Source organism: Halichoeres trimaculatus, unplaced genomic scaffold (assembly GCF_033239565.1).
Source record: "Halichoeres trimaculatus isolate MK-OKI-2021-1 unplaced genomic scaffold, fHalTri1.1 fHalTri1_scaffold_7, whole genome shotgun sequence".
NCBI lineage: Eukaryota > Metazoa > Chordata > Actinopteri > Labriformes > Labridae > Halichoeres > Halichoeres trimaculatus.
This window is the reverse complement of record NW_027437185.1, coordinates 11,652,552-11,673,552: the sequence shown is the minus strand read 5'-3', so window position 1 is coordinate 11,673,552 and position 21,001 is coordinate 11,652,552. Positions and strand designations below refer to the sequence as shown.

At 38.3% G+C, this 21,001-nt stretch overlaps 2 protein-coding genes across 3 annotated transcripts; one reads left to right on the top strand and one right to left on the bottom strand.

Moving 5' to 3' along the window:
- Nucleotides 1–600: 600 nt before the first annotated feature.
- ctsf (cathepsin F) lies at nt 601–7,465 on the bottom strand. 2 transcript variants are annotated; one of them, XM_074674173.1, is made up of 14 exons: nt 7,027–7,465; nt 6,245–6,355; nt 5,647–5,728; nt 5,309–5,370; nt 5,081–5,156; nt 3,555–3,668; nt 3,262–3,410; nt 3,058–3,154; nt 2,850–2,930; nt 2,560–2,679; nt 2,273–2,337; nt 2,002–2,092; nt 1,791–1,849; nt 601–1,511 (listed from the first exon to the last, which is right to left on the bottom strand). In XM_074674173.1, the coding sequence occupies exons 1-14, from the start codon at nt 7,273–7,275 to the stop codon at nt 1,437–1,439; spliced, it is 1,431 nt and encodes a 476-aa protein (XP_074530274.1). In that variant the 5' UTR covers nt 7,276–7,465; the 3' UTR covers nt 601–1,436. The 2 variants fall into 2 exon arrangements, with proteins under 2 accessions (XP_074530274.1, XP_074530275.1); XM_074674174.1 differs by having other exon boundaries at nt 5,081–5,153.
- Nucleotides 7,466–9,692: 2,227 nt separating this feature from the next.
- aup1 (AUP1 lipid droplet regulating VLDL assembly factor) lies at nt 9,693–20,967 on the top strand. The gene is made up of 12 exons (XM_074674192.1): nt 9,693–9,989; nt 12,417–12,554; nt 14,332–14,482; nt 15,103–15,290; nt 17,022–17,094; nt 17,483–17,556; nt 18,101–18,167; nt 18,958–19,060; nt 19,155–19,292; nt 19,449–19,588; nt 19,765–19,853; nt 20,621–20,967. The coding sequence occupies exons 1-12, from the start codon at nt 9,949–9,951 to the stop codon at nt 20,664–20,666; spliced, it is 1,248 nt and encodes a 415-aa protein (XP_074530293.1). The 5' UTR covers nt 9,693–9,948; the 3' UTR covers nt 20,667–20,967.
- The last annotated feature ends 34 nt before the right edge of the window (nt 20,968–21,001 follow it).

Here is a 21,001-nt window from a genome sequence, read left to right as displayed (position 1 = left end):
TACCAAAGATGCCAAGCAAAACACATTTTCTTAAAAAAGGCTTTGTTAACTTGTTGAGTTCATAGCTGGAGGAATAAAAAACAGTGGGCAAAAGGCCAATCTATTGTCATCTGCATGTATTAATATGACCTGAGCCATTGACTGCTAAATATAAAAACACTCAGGTTATGTCTGAAAATTAAAAAGGTATTAGTACGTTGAGCCCATAAACAATGAAACAGTGAACAGTAAAATAAAAGTAATAATAACATTATTCTTAATAATATTTTTTTATATATATAAAAGCAGGGAATGAAAAGATTATTTTCAAAATGCCTTTCTGTAGAAGTTGATTTAAGGGAGTGTCATCCAAAGCAGAAAATAGGAGGAATTCAAGACATAAGCACTGAACATAATAGAAAAGTGACTATTTTAGTCATGTATGTACAACATTTTCTTTATGGATGGCTGCTGACAGGTGTAAATTAATAAAACAACGTTTTTGGGGTAGTGTTTTAACAGTTAATCCTTGTTCATCTTTTGATCAGTACAATTCCTCGTTGTCACTTCAGCAAACATAAGAAAATAAAGCCTCAATAAAAAATACAAAACTTGATGGCTTTGACCTAATTTATTTCTTATTTTTCAACAGCAGTCTTTACAATTGTATTGCAGTCACATGGAGATGCAAACTCTCAATAATAATAAAATAAAGAGTCAAATCACAATCATTCAGAAAACCTTCATACACTAAACAGTATCAACAGAAAAGAGGAAAGACGAGACGGAAGTCTAACCACAGTTAGTGCTGTATATTTGTTTAAGCCCCAGTAAGGAGTTTCTATCCACATATTACTAGACTTAACTGAAGAATGATGCCTTTATATGACAAAAGCGAAAACAAACTATCTGCAACAAGACTTTTTACTGCTTTTCACAGCAACTATTTGTTATAAGTAAAATGTTTCCCTGTGACACACAGAAATGTGAGATTTTGGTCTTAAAACATGACATACACTTACAGGACAAGATCAGCAAGAGAGATCAGAGATAGAAGTTAATTTCTCCTCAGGGGGGAGCTAAATATGACACAAGTTCCTCACAGAAGCCTCAAACTGTGTCTTAGCTACTGTCAAAGAAAGATGAGGTAAAACACTGACCCATCAGGCTAGTGGAACGAATAGCAAAGTTAAAATCAACTTAAAATCAATACAAATGTCATAAATCTGTTATTCTTGAAATAGTTTGTTTCCAGTGAATTGACACAAAATGTAATGTAGAGGGGCAAGGACAAGTCAGGATAAAAAGAGTAACATTAGTCTGACTTTGCCTGTGTTTGACTGTAATCTCCATGCAGTTTGGATCAAATGTGTGTCAGTAGAGTAATAGGGGGTTCAGCTTTTAGTGCGATATTTGCTGGTGAGAGTCAATGCATGTCAGTGTTTGTAGATAGCTGTTTAGTTGATGACAGCAGAGGAGCACATCCTGTTGATCCCACATGCATTGGACCCTCTGTACAAGTAGTAGTAGCCCTGTTCAAGAGAGAGGAGACAAAAATCTCAGGTACTCAAATTTTTATAATTGTGTCCCATGCCTCAAAGACTTTCAGTTTATCACAACAGTAGATGGCTGTATAAGATGTGGTGTTCCCAGAGGAGCAACGACAGACCAAGGATGTGTGATGAGGTAGAAAACAACCTCTGTCTGACTTAATGTTACAATAATAATGTGGGATCTCTTAAAAGATAAAAAGACCTTGTGCAATGTATTCTCTAATTCACAAAAAGTGTTAGGCGATCAGGTAGTCTTACCTGCTCTCCATAATCCTCTCCCCAGCTGTTTTTGATGGCCCAGAATGGAATACCTTTACCTGAAGCACAGAAACATTCACGCAGTGAACAAGAAGTTGTTGTGACTCCACTTGGTATTTTTATGGGGCTGTTAATAAAAACTGGTTTGACCAATGAGAAAAAGTTTCAGTCACAGGAGTGGAAACAAACAAAGAGGAATAAAAGCACTCACGTTCTCCATACCCCACCATCAACACAGCATGGTCAATCATCCAGGGGTTGCAGAAGATCTTCAAAGGGTGAGACACACCTTTCCTGTAAAACTATTTTGAAGGAGAGAAAAAGAGTCATTTAAATCTAGTGAATACAGGATAAATCAAGACACGACTTAGTCATTTCTTTGTGTGTGAGAACATGGTGATGGTGGAACTTTTAGTCTGTCAGAGTTGAACGGTTTGTTTGACGCGGTCAAGGATGAGAGAAGAAGCAAAAAATTTGCAAACCTGCATTGCAAAAGCATTCAGAGCAACTGAGATTGGTCCATTCTCAGCCAGCCACGCTGCAATTTCTGTGGATAAAGCAGCAAGAGTCATTTAAAAGCCTAGTGTTTTGTTTAATTTTGTAGTTCAAAATGATGTACATGTAAAAGAAACACCCATAAATCTCCACTGCATAATTTTTCCTAAAATGAGAAATGAACTTCAGATTTTTAAAAATGGTTCATAGAGTTCATTTCAGAAAGACTGAAACAAATTGTGTTACTGGTGCTATGTTCCTCCAGCTAACTCACCCTCCTCATCTTTGGAGAGCTCCAGAGAGCTGTTGATGTAGGCTGCCACCTTCCTGTTGGTAAAGTCACACTTCTGTTTGTGTCCGGTGTAGGAGTAGTCAGACTCAGTCTCCAGACCACCTTCACAACGCATGAAGAGTGGAAACAGAGGTGTTAGTGTATTCAATTTATTTCATTTAGAAAAATAAGTTTCCATGTGGGAAAAAAATCATTAAATTAGTTGCATGAGATGAAATTCAGGTCCGAAAAAAATGATTAAAAATGGTTTAACATGCTAGTGTCGTTCTTACCCAGCTTCTCAATGGCTTCATAAGCATTTGATGGCAGCCCCCCTCTGCATGCCTGGTCCAGCCCATCACAGTCAACCAGCTCTGAGAATCAAATCAATCAGTCGATCGATCAATCAATCAATCAACCACTCAGATCATGGGTTTTATTTGTAAATGCAAACTGTAAAGTTATTGTTTGTTAACTCTGTTTATGTCTGTGTTATTGTACCTTGTTCTGACAGAGACAGTAAGGACCCGTTTTTGAGGAACCATTGGCCTTCAATGTTACCTGTGACAGAAAACGCCCAGCAGGACCCACACATACCCTAAATAAAAAAGACACACTCACTTCCATTAGCATAGGGATGATAATCATTGGTTTGTATGTTCTATTTAAAGTTAATCCTCTATAACGAGGGCTGTTGGCCGTCACCTGGTTCTTAACAGGACTAACAGCTCCATGATCCCTCCAATCCCAGCTGGCAGGAGCGGGGTTACGGGCAGGAGCGGCCAGTTTCATTGGTCGATGCAGTGTCCATTGACTCAGAAGCTGGTTTAGATACTTAGAGCGAAACTCTACCTCTGAAGGAACAGAAGAAAACAGGAAGAGCAAAGTCTGAGTAAGGGTTGAGCAAAGGCTGATGCAACACACTTTAAAACAGGAAGATATATGTCCTAATCCCAAACTATGCAAAAATACAAAGACGTACATATGTTTGCACATACCTGTTAAGTCGCTGAACTTGGTGACTCCGTACTCAGCTGACCCTTGATCCAGTGACTGAAGCTTCTCGGCTGTCTTTAAATTCTCATGGAAGATACGCAAACGGCGGTCTGCCTCTGCAGGACAAAATAAGAACATACTTTGAACTTTCACTGTGGTAATTGCAGTTCCATCACTTGCTCTTGGACTAAGTTTTAACCAGAAATACAGCTCTAACTGAAAAATCAACCAAAAACTATTTTTTTATAACAAAACTATGTTGATCTTTTCATTGTTGTCAAACCTCAAGGTCTTTAATCCCTTGATGATGGTTGTCACAAATTTGGACATATTACATCAGGTCTTGTAGCTGGGATCCCACTGCAATGCATACTGGCTCATGTTCTACACACTGAACTTATTATTATAAAAATTTGAACTTATTGTATCTATAATATATCTTATAAATATCTATTGTATATGATATATTCATATTAACCGCTTAATTTGTGGTTAAAACCAATGATTATCCACTTAATTTAGCATCTGTAAGAATGCAAAAGCACACAAAAACATTTTTTTATTTACAACTTAATTAATTCAGACAGTAAGGGGTTTGGGTGAAGCCAAGTTTATAAGGTGTCCACTTGATAAGTGTGATGCTCTGTGACAAAAGAGATCTCAAACAGCTTCTGGTTAGATTGAACACTGAGGTCATATTATCTGAGAGCTTGGAAATGCAGGGCAATTTCATGCTGTGTTTAAAACACACAAAACTCAGGGCAGTTTTACTTTTTTGATCTACTTCTTGTGCAAACACCACATCCACAGCAAACTCTGTGGCTACGACATGTAAAAGGTGCAAATGTGCACAAAGCACAAGCCTGTTTCGTGATGTTCGCAGCTTGAAGTCATAATATTTTGTTCTTTTAATAAAAAGGAGGGAACCCAACCAAGTTAGTATTCCCTGCCTCTTATCTCTCTGTACTTGTTGATTTTTCTCTAAATTTTAATGACGTATGTATTATATAAACAGAGGATTTACAGATCTTAACACCTTGATGTTATAATCAATTTATTGAAATGTATTTGAATTTTCTGTCTGTTGTTTTGTTATTTGAAGAAAAACCCAGAACAAAATGCAAGGCTCACAGCACAAACAAAACAGTTTCTTAGACAGAATCTGTTTGTACTGTCCCCAGACACACACACAAAAAAAATGTGTTGTCCACTTACTCCTTTGGAATGATGAAAAGTGATCTGCGACTTTTTAGGCACCATTAGCTCACACTGAAGAGTACTTGCCCCTTCACTTTGAGATCAAAAAGCCAACGTTTACGTTGGCGATAACAATATCATGTATTTATTGCTGATTTATAAACCAAAACCCCAGCGTATTATTGATTTCACTCAGTTGGGCTTATTTTGTTTTATGTTTAAGTTTAAGGACACTCTAGATTTTTGTTATTGAGTTGACAATGAAAGGCGTTTCCATACTATGCACAAATGAATGTTTGGTATGACAAGAATACAGGAACCAGTGACTCACCCTCCTGACTGCTGTAATCTTTATTGTACCTCACCATGAACTCTTTGAACTTTCCTATCAGCTCCACAGACTCCTGCTGGGGAAAACAAATAAAATCAAAAAGGACATATCTTCAGTATTAACCAATGCAAACTTTTCAAACAACAAAAGAAATTTCACAAGCTACCAAGTTATCACCAGATATAATGGAAAGACTGATAAACCCTGAACACTGTTATTGACTTTTACCTCTAAAGGTGGGTTAGCAGGGGCATCCACGACTTTGGGGGTCTCATCCTGTTCAAGTTCAACTGGTCAAAGAAACATTAAGAAGGACGTGTTAAATGACAGAAAATTTAGTTACAGGTGGACATCACGATTCATACTGATGATTATTTAACCTCTTTTCTCCTCTGAACTTTTGGTATAAAGTGTTACTCAACAGTGAGATGAGGTGACCACACAGTGGCATTACATAATAACAAAGAAATGAAGGTCAATCCTCACAGGTTCTGGCCAGTTTTTCTCAGATTAGAGTAAGATCTGATCAAAGAGCAGGGAACATCTGAGTTGGTTCAAGGTCTCACCTTTAGGCTGGCATTTCTGTTTGAGTAGAGTCGAAGTGCCCTGCCAGGGGATGTCCCACACCTCAAACACGCACAGCTCTGTCTAATATGAACAAAGGAAAAGGGATGAGACATGAAATACACATGACAGATGACGCATATATGACACTGTGTAAAATATTCATAGGTAAGTGGAATATGTCTCAACGACACAGTATGTAGCCAAAGCTAAGAACAGGAAAGAAAGTCAAGTTAAGTAGCTCCATTTTCCCTCGACTCTGAGAGGGTTTTAAGAAAAGTGTGACTAAGTTTTAAGGATAATGAAACAAACAAACAAAAAGCTTATTGTGTTGGTGTTGTGAACGCATAAAGTAGACTAGTGAACGGGCATGCTTGTGGTTACTGGGAATCAGATTCAAGTCATGAGATCATATAATTGGTTGTATCTCTGCTAGATAAACAAAACTATGCAGTCATAGCGGTCTGATGATTCCCTACTCAGGAAACCAAAGAAATGGGTCATTTTAAAATCATGAGAACGGCATACCCTTCTTTTTTTTTCTGACATTTATTTTGCTCAAACATTCCCCTTTCTTGCATACCAGCATAACCACAGTACCTTGAGTTTCTCGGCCTCGGGATAGAAGTCACATGTCCTGAGCATGGTGGACTTCTTACACTGGGTGTTGCTCAGTTCAACAGTTATAGTGTAGCGAATCCCCTTAACCAGCTGAAAGACAGACAGGAAACGAACATACAGACATTTCAAATGCAAAACATCTTTACATCAACATGACTTATTTGGTTAAATTCAAGCTTGACTTAAAACATACAGTTTGTAGGTCTCATATTTTATCTTTGACTTTGGCTCTATGTGAATGCTGATTATGTTGTACTTTTTTGATGCTTGTTTAGCTGCATGGACTGTCTGGTATTATAAAACTATTTTGAACAGATGGATGCAAAAAGCAACTGTGAAAAGGCAAACTGTGTGTCACACTAAACTATAAGATTAAATTTGTTACTTATACTATTTTTAAGTTGTTTTCCTGGAAATTTAAATTGGTGGTTCAGACTGATCTAAAGTTAAGTCAAGAAGTGAAATTTCAAAAATCAAGACGAAAAGTTTTTTTTTTCATTTTCAATCTAAGAAGAGATACTATCTATACGGTTGAAACCAACTGGTGCCTTGATTGAGATGGTCCCTCTTTGTTTATGTGACGCAGCATGATATAGCTTTAGGAACAATGTGTACAACCTAGCATAAACTATACATGCAATGAGCCAAAGCACAGTACAGTAAAGACATCCTGATTAATGTTAGTCTGTGACACAATAAATCTTACGATGCTGTGATAAATTACCTTTGTAAGGTCGGCAGACATGCTGTGCTGTACTGACCTGTTTGGTGGCGGAGATAAGCCGGCTGACTCTGCGGAGGTGCATGGCGTTCGACCCTCGGTTATAGCGCTCCTCAGCGAAATCCAGAGCCTTCTTCAGGCCGGGGTCGGAATCATGCAGCCGGACAGGAGAGCCCGGAGGCCCGAAAAGAGGACGATCGAGGTCCTCACCATGCCCGAGAACCGAGGCAACCACGGCGGCCAAAGCCAGCCATATCACCGTGGAGCGGAACCCACCGGCAGTCATCATTGCTCCACTGAGCTACCAGATCAAAAGAGACCGATACACGGCCTGCCCTCGGTTAAAAAGAGTGTCTGTTTGTTTTACGTCGTTAAGTCAAAAACTGTGTCAACGACGGTTATACAAGATGTTCCGCTGCGGCCGCACTGTTGTTGACAAACAAAGCTGTTGGAGGATTTGAGGGAGGGGACTGTCTCTTTTTCTGTTTCACGCAGCGGTTGATAAACAAGCTTAGAGGAACAATACCGCCACCTGTTGGCTGAAGTGTGGAGCAGTTGGTTTTCAGTCAAAAGGTGACCGGAGCGCTACACAATTTCGTTTCCTCAAGTGCCCTGTGAGGACTTTGTGATAGATGATCTCACTTTTATATATTTTCCCGTTCATAAGCCACAATTTGAAAAAAATTTATCAGCGCATTTCTAAACGCTTCCATTATTATTATGCTATTCATTTCAAAAGAAAAAAAAAAAGCCCACCTTAGCATGAGCAAGAGTCGTGCCTTTTTCTGATAGTGGCACTTCTGGGGAGAAAAATCTAGAGTCTTTACAGTGTCTCTAAAAATACTGGTTAATCAGTCTAAGATAAGAGATGACTCACTTTTTCTTTTCTGTACTTGGTAAACCTCCTCCCCAAACCCATGATTGTTGTTGTAAAGATGTTTGCCCCTGTAATTTATGTCCCAATGTGTACTTGCCATAGTTTTCCCACTTGTCTTTTAATGAAAACATTCTTTTCCCACATCAAACCACATTCATTGGCAAAACGGCTGACTTCAGTGCTAATACCTCTTGCTGCCTCTTTTGTGCAGCGTGAGCTGCCGTAACACACCAGTACTTTCTGTTCCCTTTCAGAGACTGAATGGTGACATAAATAGATTACAAGCCTTCCGCTGTTCACACAGGTTGTTTATTGAACCAGCCTGCTGCAGTGAAGTGTAACTGCAAACACATCAAACATAGTTTCATTCAGACCCTCATCCACTGCTTTAATTTAAGGACCTCTTCTTTACTGTCTGAGCCAATCTAATGTGGTAATTTAACACTGATGCCTTCTGCAGCTCATGTCAAAGGCTTTCCTTTGAATGTACGATAGATCTGTCCATTTAATTTTCCAACTTTCCCAAATTTGCTGGATGGGGTTGAGGTCCAGACTTGAAGGGGCCGGTCCATCATTTTCAGTGTTCCTTTTTATAAGGACAATGACCTAAAACTCCTGGCTTTTTACCTTAATGACCAATTAAAAAAACAACAACTTAAACTGTTTAAATATACAAAGTGTTCTAATAATTATTGCCACCACTGTAGTTGGTAATGCAAAAGACATATTTATAAAGGGAAGGAAGAAACAAAACAACTTGTGTTAGTTTGAAGCAGTCACTTGTGGTTGTAGAAAATTCAATGCCTGCTGTACCAGTACAGGCTACTTTCCCTTCCTTGTCTACTGCTAGAGTGGTGAAGATGCTGCAGGAGCCTGCATCTATCCTCATAACCTCCACTTTTCATGTGAAATAAAAAATTGTGTCTCAAAGTTTTGCACATAAATTAGCATACAAGTTGTAGCTGCAACGAGGACAAGAAAAAAAAAAACATTTTTGAGTAAACCACATTTTAGTGTTTTAGTTTGACCCATACACAATTTCTTCTAATGAAGGAATGGAGGTTTTATTCCTATACCTAAGGCCTTCATTCAGTAACCATTTTTTTAGAAAAAAAAAAAAACACTCTTGTGCTAACAGAAGAGCACTCAGAGAAGAAACCCACCTAAAAACTACCTGTACCACAAGTCTTCAAACCAAAGCCTGAAGACAAATGAGCAGCAAGAGCCAGAATTTTACCGGGGTTATCAAGTGGGTACCTCCTGTCACCTGTCTTTCATTAAGTTAGGCCCAAAACACCCCAGAGAGGCTAAACAGTTAGTTCTGGTGTTCCGAAGCAACCCCTCTCTATGCCACTTCCCATCATCCATCACATCCGTAGGTAGAAAAACCTTGACAATGACAACCCAACTAAGTTAGGATTGTGGCATACAAAGGACCCAGGCCCTAGGAGCTCCAGTGACAGCACTGACAATGTGTGACCTGCCCCTGGAGTAAGCCCTTAAAGTTTTGGCCTCACTTTGGTTGAGTTGGTTTGAGTCAATATACATATATATTTTACATTTCTAAACACCACAAAATAATTTCATTTTATCCACTTTACTGTGAATTAAAAAAGTTTAGGACTTCATGAAATTACTTAGCTGAGCTTTTTGCTTTTAAGATTCGCAGATGGCATTAGGGTATGTAAAAGTGTTTACAGGTCCGCGTATTTTTTTCTTCTACATAAATAATATGTCTGCGAAAGTATCTCACTGATCCAGTCTATTCTCCTTTTGGATAAAACTGTAACGTCGTTAAAACTTTTATTTTGAAAGATTTACCCCGGATGTGTAATATCTGTTGCTGTTGGAGGGCTAGAAAACAGCCACTGACGCTGCTAACATCGCGGCCGAAAAAAACGACTGTAAAGCTAACATTTATACGGTTGATGACATTGGTTGACCTTACATTTCTCACGCCTCTGATTCTGGTTATTTAGGGCAACGTAAGTCACTTTGCTGTGGCGAACGTTATGACTAATTTATTGTCAAGGATCAGGCCGCATTCTTAGCATTAGCCTCTGAGCTAAGGTCCGACTGCCAAACATGGAGACTCGGGGAGTCGAAGACATGTTCGACTTTCGTCGGTAAGTCATTTAAGGGGAGCAAACTGTTTTACTGTGATCACCAGCTAATACAGAGATGTTAAGGGTTCTTGATCAGATATCCAGTACACTGATTTGGAGGACGGTCATTGGCGAGCCAACTACTTCGTAGTAACGTAGCCAAACAAGAGATCTACGTTTCTACAAAATGTGGACGTTACATACCTGATTAGCTTCTGCTGATGGAGATAGTTTCAAAATGTCCTTTTAACTATTTATTTGCCTAAGTTTGTGTAGTTTTTATATCAGAGTGCGCGTCTATTAGCGAGCTGTGATAGTAAATAAACTTATTACATAAGTCAAAATAATACACGTCGGCTATAAGACACGTTAGGCGGTAGAGCTGATTGTGTTTGTTGGCTTTACAGTCAGCGGAGGAGCAATTCTATATTTGATACTTCTTGTGCTTCTCAGCATCTGTCTGTCAATAGAGACACGTGTAATAACGGATTGTAAGCAGAGCCACGGACGTTGGTTAAATGCATGACTGACGGCAGCTCACGGTGCATGATCAAGGTTTTCATTTTATATCTCGATTAACTGTCGTGTAGTGAATTTAAAGAAAATACTGAAGTCCACACAACCTTCCAAAATATAATTTTGTGTATAATTGGGAATACTCTATGAGGCCTGTATTAAAGAATTTCCATACTTTGCATTATATCATACAACACGAATGCTGATTTGTACTTTAAGTAAATGAACAAGTAATCCTCTGCTACAGACGCGTAAAGCTACGTGGCATGCTGTTGTTCGTCAGGGAAAAATCAGGACAGTGGTGCTTCATGTTTTTTTTTTACCGTTATTGTTTCAGGAGAAAGTGTCATCCACGTTGTAATACATTACTTTCTCATTCTATAAAATTATCTTTTTTCTGTTATGTTGTAACATAATGTGTTATAATATTAGAGTGGCGGTGCTATGATATTTCTGTCAAGTTGTAATGTAATGATAATGACTGGATTTGGGCAAATACAGACTTCTCATATCTGTGGTTGTGAAGTGACAACCGCAGTGTTTGCAATAACTTGCTTGTAGTTGCGTGTATTAAGCCTTATGCCAGATCTGACATCTCCTTCAGATAACGAAAGGCTTTCTAAATGGAGAACACTTGGATACTTCCAGTTTTTTTGTGTTTGATAGTACTGAAACTAGCAAAGCTTGTGAAAAAAAGACACAATGATTTTTAACCATAGGCTGCCATGAGTGGAAGAGAGAAAGCGTCATTTGTGAATACAAAGTGTTTGAATTAGACATTATTTTTGATAATGCTCTAAAAAACTGTAAATATATCCACACCTTTTCACAAATAAGCTGAAAAAATGTGGATATTGTTTTTGTGAAGCTCTACCCTTCATAAACATCACTACACTGCTGCTTTTCAATTCAGCAAATAGCACATTTTGCAGAGTCCTGTTAGTGTCACATACAGACATTGCACAATTTATGATACTCATAGAGGGCAGAGGAAAGAGACAATGGTGTCACTCGGTTGTTTTATGTTTTCCAAAGGTCTCAACCTGTGAGCCATTTCACTAAGGCTGGTACCCACAAAAATTCATAAATGAGAAACTTAGAGCATAGATGAAAAGCACACACTCTGCAGGTTCAGATACCACCCACACAACTCCAGATTATAAACAATAATGGAGGAATTATTAATGGTCGTGCAGAGAGGAAATACACACACCAGAAAAGATGAGGAGCAGCTGTAAACAAAATTCAAATAAGCTGCAAATCAAGCTTCTTCCTGTGCATTTGTGCAGAGATGAGGAAGTGTTTTTGAATTCTTTGGAGCATTAACACTTAAAAAAAAAACATGAAAATTCAGTTGAGTCTACGCGTCACTGTTTTCTTCCCAGTGCTGCTTGCTCTCTGAGCATCATCTCTTATGTTACTTGACCTTCACTGCTGACTTTTTCTTGCTTCTGGCAGCTTTGGGAGTCTGCATAATAGCAGAGCAGTAAGGTTATGGGACTTCCAGGGAAATTTAAGGACATTTTTAATCCATTTAATGTATCCACAAGAAGGTTGGAAGAATATGTTACAGAGTGAACAAACAGCACAACACTTTGATATACCTGTCATTCACTGTTCTTAGTAACAGCTACATCTGGCTCACAACAAAAGCATGAAGTAGACATAAATCAAACAACTGAGACACATTTCCTCTTCTTCTTCTTCTTCTTCTTCTTCTTCTTCTTCTTCTTCTTCTTTTTCTTCTTCTTTAGTAAATTGTTTTAGATCACTGTTGTGTAAAACTTGATACATTTTAATATCACAATATTAAAAGTAAGCTCAAGTAAACATCTTGTCACAGTTAAAAAGAGCAGTGTTTTCCTGTTCACGCTTCACATTTTCTGCTTCCATTGATTGCATTTTTCTAACCCTGAGTCTTTCTCTTCACAGGTTTCCTAGAGACACAATAATCCTTTTGCTGTTGCTGGTTTACTTCCCTGTTGGTATTTGTTTGATGCTCATAAGGATCTTCATCGGTGTTCATGTGTTCTTGGTTAGCTGTGCACTTCCAGAAAGTTTTATCAGAAGGTGAGTATTTCATAATATTCATATTATAATCATTTATGTAAGCAAAAACATTTGATCACTAATAGTTGTTGGGACAGTAAAAATGTAGTTTTCATTGTTTGCTCTTATTAAACAGTTATAATTATGGTGGAAATGAAGATATAAGTCAATAGTTAGTGTATTACCCACAGGGGGAAGCCCCCGGCTTGGCTCTTTTGTTGAAAAACTGTCCAGAGGACCAGATCAGGAGCTAGGCTAACATCAGCCGCAGATAGGGTCAACTCTACTGTAAGAAACACTGATACACACTCCTCATGTTGGTACATTTAAACAGTCTATTTAGGACATTTTTAGAGCTTGACTCTGCCAACAGAAAGCCCATTTGATTTGCGCTATTCACATTCCCAACATTTAGATTTTCCTCCTCCTACATCCCACTGATCTGCTGTTCAGTTATGTGTGCTTGCACAGAAACAAGAACACAACCAAATCAGAAAATAAATGAGGACATGAGGTCACACACTCAACAGACTAAAAGAGAAAGATGAGAAACCTCTTGAGAGGTCCTAAACTGATAGCCCATGCCTAAAGACCCAGAGATCTCCTGCTAGCATAAGTGAGAAAACAACAGGACAACATTTTCACCATACTGATTTAAATATACTGTGTAAAGCCCCGTTTCTACTAAGCCGTTCAGTGTGGTTCATTTTGGTACGGCACGCATCTTACGGCGTTTCCGCTGACTAATCCTGGGACGGATCCCCAAATAACCGCGACGAACTGTCCCGCTTTTGGGACCCTTCTGATCAAACTGATTCCAGAAGGTTGAGTTACAACACTGCAGACTGTGATTGGTCAAAAGAATCGTCACTTACCGTGCAACAGTGGCTATATTTCTCACAGCTTTCTCTGAAACAAAGCTTGATCGCACTTTGTAACAAAGAGACACATGGAATTCACAAAGAAGACAAATTGCTGGGTGTCATCCATTGTTGCTCTTTGTTTACATCTTTTTCTTCTTCGTTGGATATATTAGCGGGGTACCCTGTTGGCTGCACAGTTGGCTGTGGAAACACAAACTGGATCAGGCTTAACTGATCCAACACATACCAGACTGTACTGATTTAAACCGGACCATTTCGTGGAAATGGGGCTTGAGCTGCTGAAGGGAAAGAGTGAGCTGCATTAAACTATGTATCCATGTCAGATATCACAGTTTATTAGTGCAGGGAGCACAGGTCAAGTTGAGCTGTACGTTGTGGACAGGATTAGCTGATTGGAGCATAGCAGGCTGAGGAATACATACAGTATGTGTTCTGTTTCTGAACGGTGCAACAACAAAGAGCCTCTCTGACGGGATCCCCCTGTTGATTATTCACTTCTTATTGACAATTACCTTGTACAGCCCAACCTCAAAATATACATACTATCCCTTTTGATAATCAATACTCTAACATGCTTCATATTACATATTGGAAATGTATGGATCCTACAGTTTAATGACTGCAATAAATCCAACCCCATTAAAAACCATGAAGACAGTTTTCTGCTTTATGTACACGGTATGGTTTGTCCGTGTTAAATTAGACCTATGTTTAATCTGTCTCTTATTTTGTTTAATCTTTATACCAAAGTGATGACTGTGGGATCCACAAACCTGAAATCCTTTTCAGTCACCATCTTTGGATGATGACGTGCAGCTGAATTTGTGTATCTCCCTTAGAGCAGTATGATCCACTGACAGTTCATGAAAGCCAGCCCCTGTTCACACCTGTCTCTCTGTCTCCTCTTTGTTCAGGTTTATTGTCAGGATAATGTGCTCGGTCCTGGGGATGCATGTGAGACAAAGAAACCAACGCTCGAGGGACAAGAATACCAAGCTGTACATATGCAATCACGTGACGGACTTTGACCACAACATCATCAACCTGCTGACCCCATGCAATACTGTGAGTGTTTGGCTTCTGTTAAATGTCTCTTAACCTATGTATACTGAAATGATGCTTCTCTTCTTAATACGTTATTAACTGTTGTACTGCAGTTACTCACTAACTGAACATTTTCCTTTAAGAAGTCCCACTTATGCTTCCACAGCTGAATCATGGGTGTTTTTAAGACAGTGATAGTTGTAAACGAGACCAATGAAGTGATTTGTTTAGTGTTTTATTTCTTTTTTTCTGATAAATAACAACCACTGTTTACACACATTTTCAGCTAAGTGTGAACTTGTTGTTGAACTGGTGCATGAAGTATATTAAATTACTCATACTTGGAGCCCAGGGGTTTCATTAATGAACAGTTTTGTACACATCAAACAGGTTGTGACAGAGGTGAGCACCACTCAGCAAGCAAGAGTTGTTTTTATGACTTTAAACCTAACAGGAGAAAGTGAGCACCAGTTACCAAACTCTGTCCCATGTCCCATTCATCACAAACTGATTTTTCAGAGGATATCTTTTCACTTGGTCTGAGACTTTTGAATTGAAAGGACTGTATTTTGGCTGCGTTGATCTTGTAAATGTTGTGCACAGTGCATGATAAGTTTTCTGTGTGTTCCTCTGCTCACCAGCCCCAGTTAGAGGGCTCAACAGGCTTTCTGTGCTGGGCCAGAGGCTTCATGGAAATCCATTCCTCATCTGTCCAAGGAGCAATAACGGAGACTCTACAGAGGTACTGCACCAGTGAAGGCATCCCACCTTTGCTCCTGTTTCCTGAAGAGGACACCACAAATGGCCGTGCTGGCCTGCTCAAGTTCAGGTTAGTGTAAACATTTCTGAAGAAGGCTCTTACCGCTAAGTGCACAGACACATGTAGGGAGATGTATAAACAACTGTTGCTAAATTGCACTTGTAATTCAGTGGTCAGTACTCCAGTATCAATAAGCCCTGGGTCATGTGGGGCTTTTATCAGTGTTTTTGTGAGGTAAACTTGTCAAAGCATAGCTGAATGTAGCTTTCAACTTCTTATCTTCCCTTTAATGATTTTGAAGCTGCCTTCAAAGCTCAGTTAGTAGTTAGGTAACAGAAGATGTCAAATTAAGGGATTCTGAGCTGAAAGGTGTTAAAATGTTTAAAAGTCTTGGCTCACTTTCGGTATCAATTAAGAAAGCAACTAAACACAAAATCAGTCATATAATCCATATTTGTTAAATGACTGTTTACCACAGATGTTATCCTCAAATGCTTCACAAACAGAGCAGGTCAAGACTGTACACTGCATTTTTTTTTAATGAAGACCCAACATGAAAATAAGAGTCAGTCCATCTTGCACAGTTTTCTTTTTGCACTAAACTTGACTTACTATGAAACAACACAACCTCTACACGGCCTTAGCTAGAGGAAAGAATTAAAAATTCACCAAGTGGTGTCCTTTAAAAACAGTGGTCTTCGTGAAAACACCAATCAGTCAAAAATATGACAATATGACTCCAGGTTGTGAAACAGTTGAAAAACTTCATCAGGAAATGAAATTCAGAGTGACCTCAGCAGCTACAGCCTTTTATTTTTTGAGCATACAAGGGTCCCATGTAGGGGTGCACCGATCACAATTTTCTGGCCGATCACCGATCTTTAAAAAGCCTGACCTGCTGATACCGAATTGGGCCAATTTTATTTTTTAGTTTTTATAACTAACAGCATACACCGTCAATGTTCCAATCTTATTTTATTGAAAATCTTTGAACAATACCTGGGAAACAATAAAATCTTAATTTTTTAACTTGAACAGCCAATTAAGTGTCCTGAGTTTCAGGTCTTAGAGCAAAAAGCAACAAAGGCTGGCTGTCAGACCTTCCCAGAGGTATGTAAGATCATTTTCATAGGTAAGGATGGGCAGATCATCAATCTCCCAAAATTCCCATGGATTTACCCAGGTGCAGATTTTGATTCTTGTCATCCTGTGTGACTTTAAAACATCATTTTTAAAAACTGTTATAGAAAGTTAAAGTGTGCCCCCCAACTCTGTCCAGCCTTGAATTTGATCACAAAAGAGAGAACAAGAGCGGAGCAGGGATGTTCCTTCCAATGGATATCTTTGTTGAACAACCGGATATTTAAATTGAGACCAGTCAATCAAAAGTTGAAAAAGTTAAAAAACAGAGTTCAGTGAGAAATGTGTGAAAAGAAGTAAAATCAGCTGTAAAGTGGATCAACTTCCATAACAACTTAGGACAACTCAGAAATCAGTTTTCTGTCTTCAAATAACATTTGAGATCTATGTATAAGCACTGAGATTAAAAATAATAATAATAAAAGGATCAGAAATGTTGTAATGCTTCTTTTTAGTACACAGAAAATTGATTCACTCTACTTAACTTTCAGCATCGAGACCAAATCAGACCAAAACCCTGTCAATGCGTGAATAAAGCACAGCACTAGTTTTCTGTCTGTTAGCGTCATGACTTTTGACAATAACTTCAAGGCTAAGTGAACACAATAAGAGGATAAAGCATTTTATGAAGTGTTTTTTTTGTCTTTTCTCCAACTGCAGCTCCTGGCCCTTCTCCCTGACTGATTCTATTCAACCTGTGGCCTTACGGGTGACCAGACCATTGATTACTCTGGTAATGTTCACTGAATTTTCACTATTAGATAAAGAGTGGAGGGAAACATTATCATGACATGATTATTCTGCATTATATAAAAAAACAACATTTTAGGCTTTCTGCACAGAATATATTACATCTGAAACAACAAAGACAGATGTCACTAATGGATTTTTAACATCTTTTTAATAGGTGTATTGCATTTTCTTTTGGTAAATGGATAAATGCAGCTGCTCAAATCTAACCCAGCAGCTCAGTGGAGATATATTTCAATGCTGGGTAGACCACTTCAGTCAGCATATCACCGTACCACAGTTAGATGAGTCCTTACTCTTTCCAGGCTGTGTATTGATAGTTTAATAAACAGAAAATGATTTTTGACTTTATTTTGTTTGTCTGTCCTCAGAGTACACCAGAGTCAAGCTGGCTGATGGAGCTCTTGTGGACATTTTTTGCCCCATGTACAGTGTATCATGTAAGGTACTAAATAATTTGTATCATTATTTCCATTCAGTAGTTAAATCCTAATGTTGTCAACTTTGCAGCAGTTGTGTTCATACTTGGGTAGATTTTAGATAGATTTATTGAGAGGTGAGTTTTGAAAACTGACACTATAAGCGGTAGAATAAGCAGATAAACAGGAATGAGTGTGTAAGGAGTAATAACTCTGGCTCATGCCATGTCTAGTCTGTACAGTGGACTGAAAAAACATGAATGTGTTTTAATTTAAAAACAGTATTTTTTAGTTATTTGTGAGAAACAGGTGGTGTGTTACTCCATGTGATCATTGCTGTGGACAAAGAGAGGCCCAGGAAACATGAATGTACACACTGACAGACCACGAGGAGAAATAAGCTCTGTGTGTTCTCTGTTTGTAGTTGAGTCATCAGATCTCTGGTTACCTGTACTTAGAGCTGTCTACTTGTCAGGTCAGGTGTTAATACCAGGTACAAGCAGGGCCAGCTCTTGTAAGAGTAACTCTGTGTGTGTGTGCGTGTGTGTGTTTTTTTTTCTTTTACCCCAGTTGGCTCCCATCCATATCAAGACAAGATGGCGAGTCAATGCAGGAGTTTGCCAACAAAGTCCAAGAGGTAAAAGCAATAAAATTCTGAGTTTTAGAATCATAATAGATTAGATTTCTGTCATGTTGAAGCACAGGGAAAAAAGTGTTTGGGCTAATGAACTTGTTCTTCAGGCCCAAACACCTACAGGTGTGTCTCAGTAAATAAGAATATTGTTAAAAAGTTTAACATTGTCTCTTATTTAATAATACAATAACTGAAATTGTTCACCTACTTTTGGATATTAGTTTTGACTATTATGGCATACAGCTCAATATTAAAATATCTTAAATGATGAGAATATTTAGTTTGAAGTTTAGGTATGTTACTATTCAAACGCCAAATTCAGAACATGCTAACTCACTCAAAGAGAAGACTGCAGAGAGAAAAGTTTTCAAGAATGTGATTATGAATCCCTCCACAAGGAGGGTAAGCCACTGAAGGCCAGTGAAATAACTGAGGAGGACTGTACCAAAGTGCATTAACGCAGAGATGACTGGACAGGAAGTGTGTAACTGGATAGTGAATACAAAATCATCAGGAGCAACTGTGATGACTGCACGTTGAGAAAGTTGATTCAGGAACATTTGAGAGCTTTAAAAGTGTGACCAACTATAAGATCTGTGTGTCAGGTCACTCCTGAATCATCAGTTGTAAATAAGACTTTTTTTTTAAACTATATTCTCATTTTTCGAGGTGCACCTGTGTGGATACATTTGTCTGTTTTACAAAGCTCATGGAATTTGCTTATCCTGACTGTTTTCAGTAGCCTAAATACACTTTTTTTTAATCTGCATGTCAAATTGCTCTTTCTTGTCAGCTGCTAGCTGGTGAACTCGGTTTGGTGTCCACCAAGATCACAAAAGCAGATAAAGCAGAGCACATTAAAAGGAAAAGACATACCACACCACAAACATCAACACGTAAGTAAAGCCAGAACAGATCTATCAGCTCTAATTGAAATTATGAATTTTGAATGTCAGACAAATGTCAGCTGGTGGTTTTTCTTCACGTTAGATGTCAGACCTGCATCTATTGGCCTTGGTTTCATGGTCCAGAGTTTGGGCACAGATGATCGCCAGATTGCCAAAATGGCCCAACAGGTGAAGGACGTGCTACCTCATGTCCCACTGAATGTAATCACCAAGGACTTAGGTAAGACCCACCTTTAAATGATTACTCTCTGTTTTACTTTCATCTACAACATGCCTTCTGCTCTGCTGTAGTCACACATTAAAGTGATCATATATTTTAAACATAAATGCTCTGTAAATTGCCCTACATTGACAGTTATATTCTGACTGTGTGCAGCAAAAACCAACTGTGTGGATGCAACCATAACAAACTTGCTTGAGAACAAGGAGGAAACCCTAACAGAGGCCACTGGGGCTTCATCATTAGGGTCTTCAAGGAACAACTCCTTTTCCTCTGGTTTGGCTCCCACCATAAAGGTTTGATTATTTATCATGCTTCGGGACCTCAGCTCTCTAGTTATTTCTCATCACTTCAAATTTAATGATTTCACAGTTGAATGACTCAATATGACATTTGAGTTCAGCTGTTTGATCTGCTTTCAAATGGTTTCTAAAATTGATATATCTGTTTTTTCTTTTTAATTCATTCACAGCCTGCTGCCAAATGTTTTGGGAAATCACCAGCTGATAGGCATCTGTCTCTCAAAGAGAGAAAAGAAGCACTCTATAATTTTGCGAGAAGGTAAAAGTTAACTGTCCTTGTGAAGCTACACCTGTTCTTTGTTCTGATCTCTTCCAGTGGTTGGCTTGCTCACCGAGGTTTTAGAGTCAGCCTTGTCAATTTCAAGTTTCCATTGCTTCTGGATTTGGTTAGGGTTTGTAATCTCTGACACTAAGATCAGTCAAATAGTATTACAACCACTTAAGTCTGACTAGTTGGTCAATACAGTGGAGCTTTAACAGAGCCAGATATTTTTATTTTGGCGTTTAGGAAACCTTCATGGAGAGTAAGTATTGAGTGTAAATTGCACAATGTTATCACAGTTGATTCACAACATAACTCTCTGAATAAACACTGAACTTAACCGCTAAAGTAAAAACCTTCTAGAAGGTATTTATCTGGGAGGATTACCCAATAGTCAGTAAAAATGTTAGCTTTTGATCACAGTCATCCTCATTCAGATTTGCCTTGTGGGTCCAGAGATAAAAATTCATCCCATTTTGAATACAGCAAGAAAATAATGGTAAATATCTACCAAAAAAAAAACATTGTCACAGAAAAAAACTATTGCCTATATTAACTTTTTCATCAGGAAAAAAAAATATTTTCAAATGTATTAAGTGACTCTTTTGTTGTGGTAGACTACTGTACAACACAAATGTGTAATGAAATGTATGATAAATAAACAGTTTATCACAGGTATGTGTGTGTGTCACAGATGAAGTTACTTCTCAGGCTCTGTCTCAAAGATTAACACTAATTTCTGTTTTATTTTTGTCCACATGTAGACGCTACATTGAGAAACATGGATTGGATCAAGAAGACAGTCACTGAGCACACTTTGGGTCAAACCATCAACACGTCAGAGAGAAACATATTCAAACTTGCATTGCTTTCTAATTTGAACAGTGAATTTTATATATTCTGAAGAGATTTGGAAAAAAGACAGATTTTGTTTTGGTGCAAATAAAGCAACAAGTATTCTGAACATATAAACATTGATGGAATGGTAATTCTGCATGTGTTTGATTTGTCATTCTGATACATTATTTTGATATCAATTTGTATTATGATCCACTGACTGTGAATCATCTATTTATTTTTATAATGTCTGGGGACGTCAATGAAAATAAAGTTCAGTTTGACTGTAAGGGATGTGCCTGGTTCTG

Bases quoted from the DNA above. Each gene is read 5' to 3' on its own strand.
- ctsf (XM_074674173.1), bottom strand. From the start codon at position 7,275: ATGATGACTGCCGGTGGGTTCCGCTCCACGGTGATATGGCTGGCTTTG. The intron at 6,356-7,026 runs GTCAGTACAGCA...TCTGTCTTTCAG, and splicing joins TTATCTCCGCCACCAAACAG to CTGGTTAAGGGGATTCGCTA. The intron at 2,338-2,559 runs GTGAGTTAGCTG...CTTTATCCACAG, and splicing joins GCTCTCCAAAGATGAGGAGG to AAATTGCAGCGTGGCTGGCT.
- aup1 (XM_074674192.1), top strand. From the start codon at position 9,949: ATGGAGACTCGGGGAGTCGAAGACATGTTCGACTTTCGTCG. The intron at 19,061-19,154 runs GTAAGTAAAGCC...TCTTCACGTTAG, and splicing joins CACACCACAAACATCAACAC to ATGTCAGACCTGCATCTATT. The intron at 19,589-19,764 runs GTTTGATTATTT...ATTCATTCACAG, and splicing joins GTTTGGCTCCCACCATAAAG to CCTGCTGCCAAATGTTTTGG.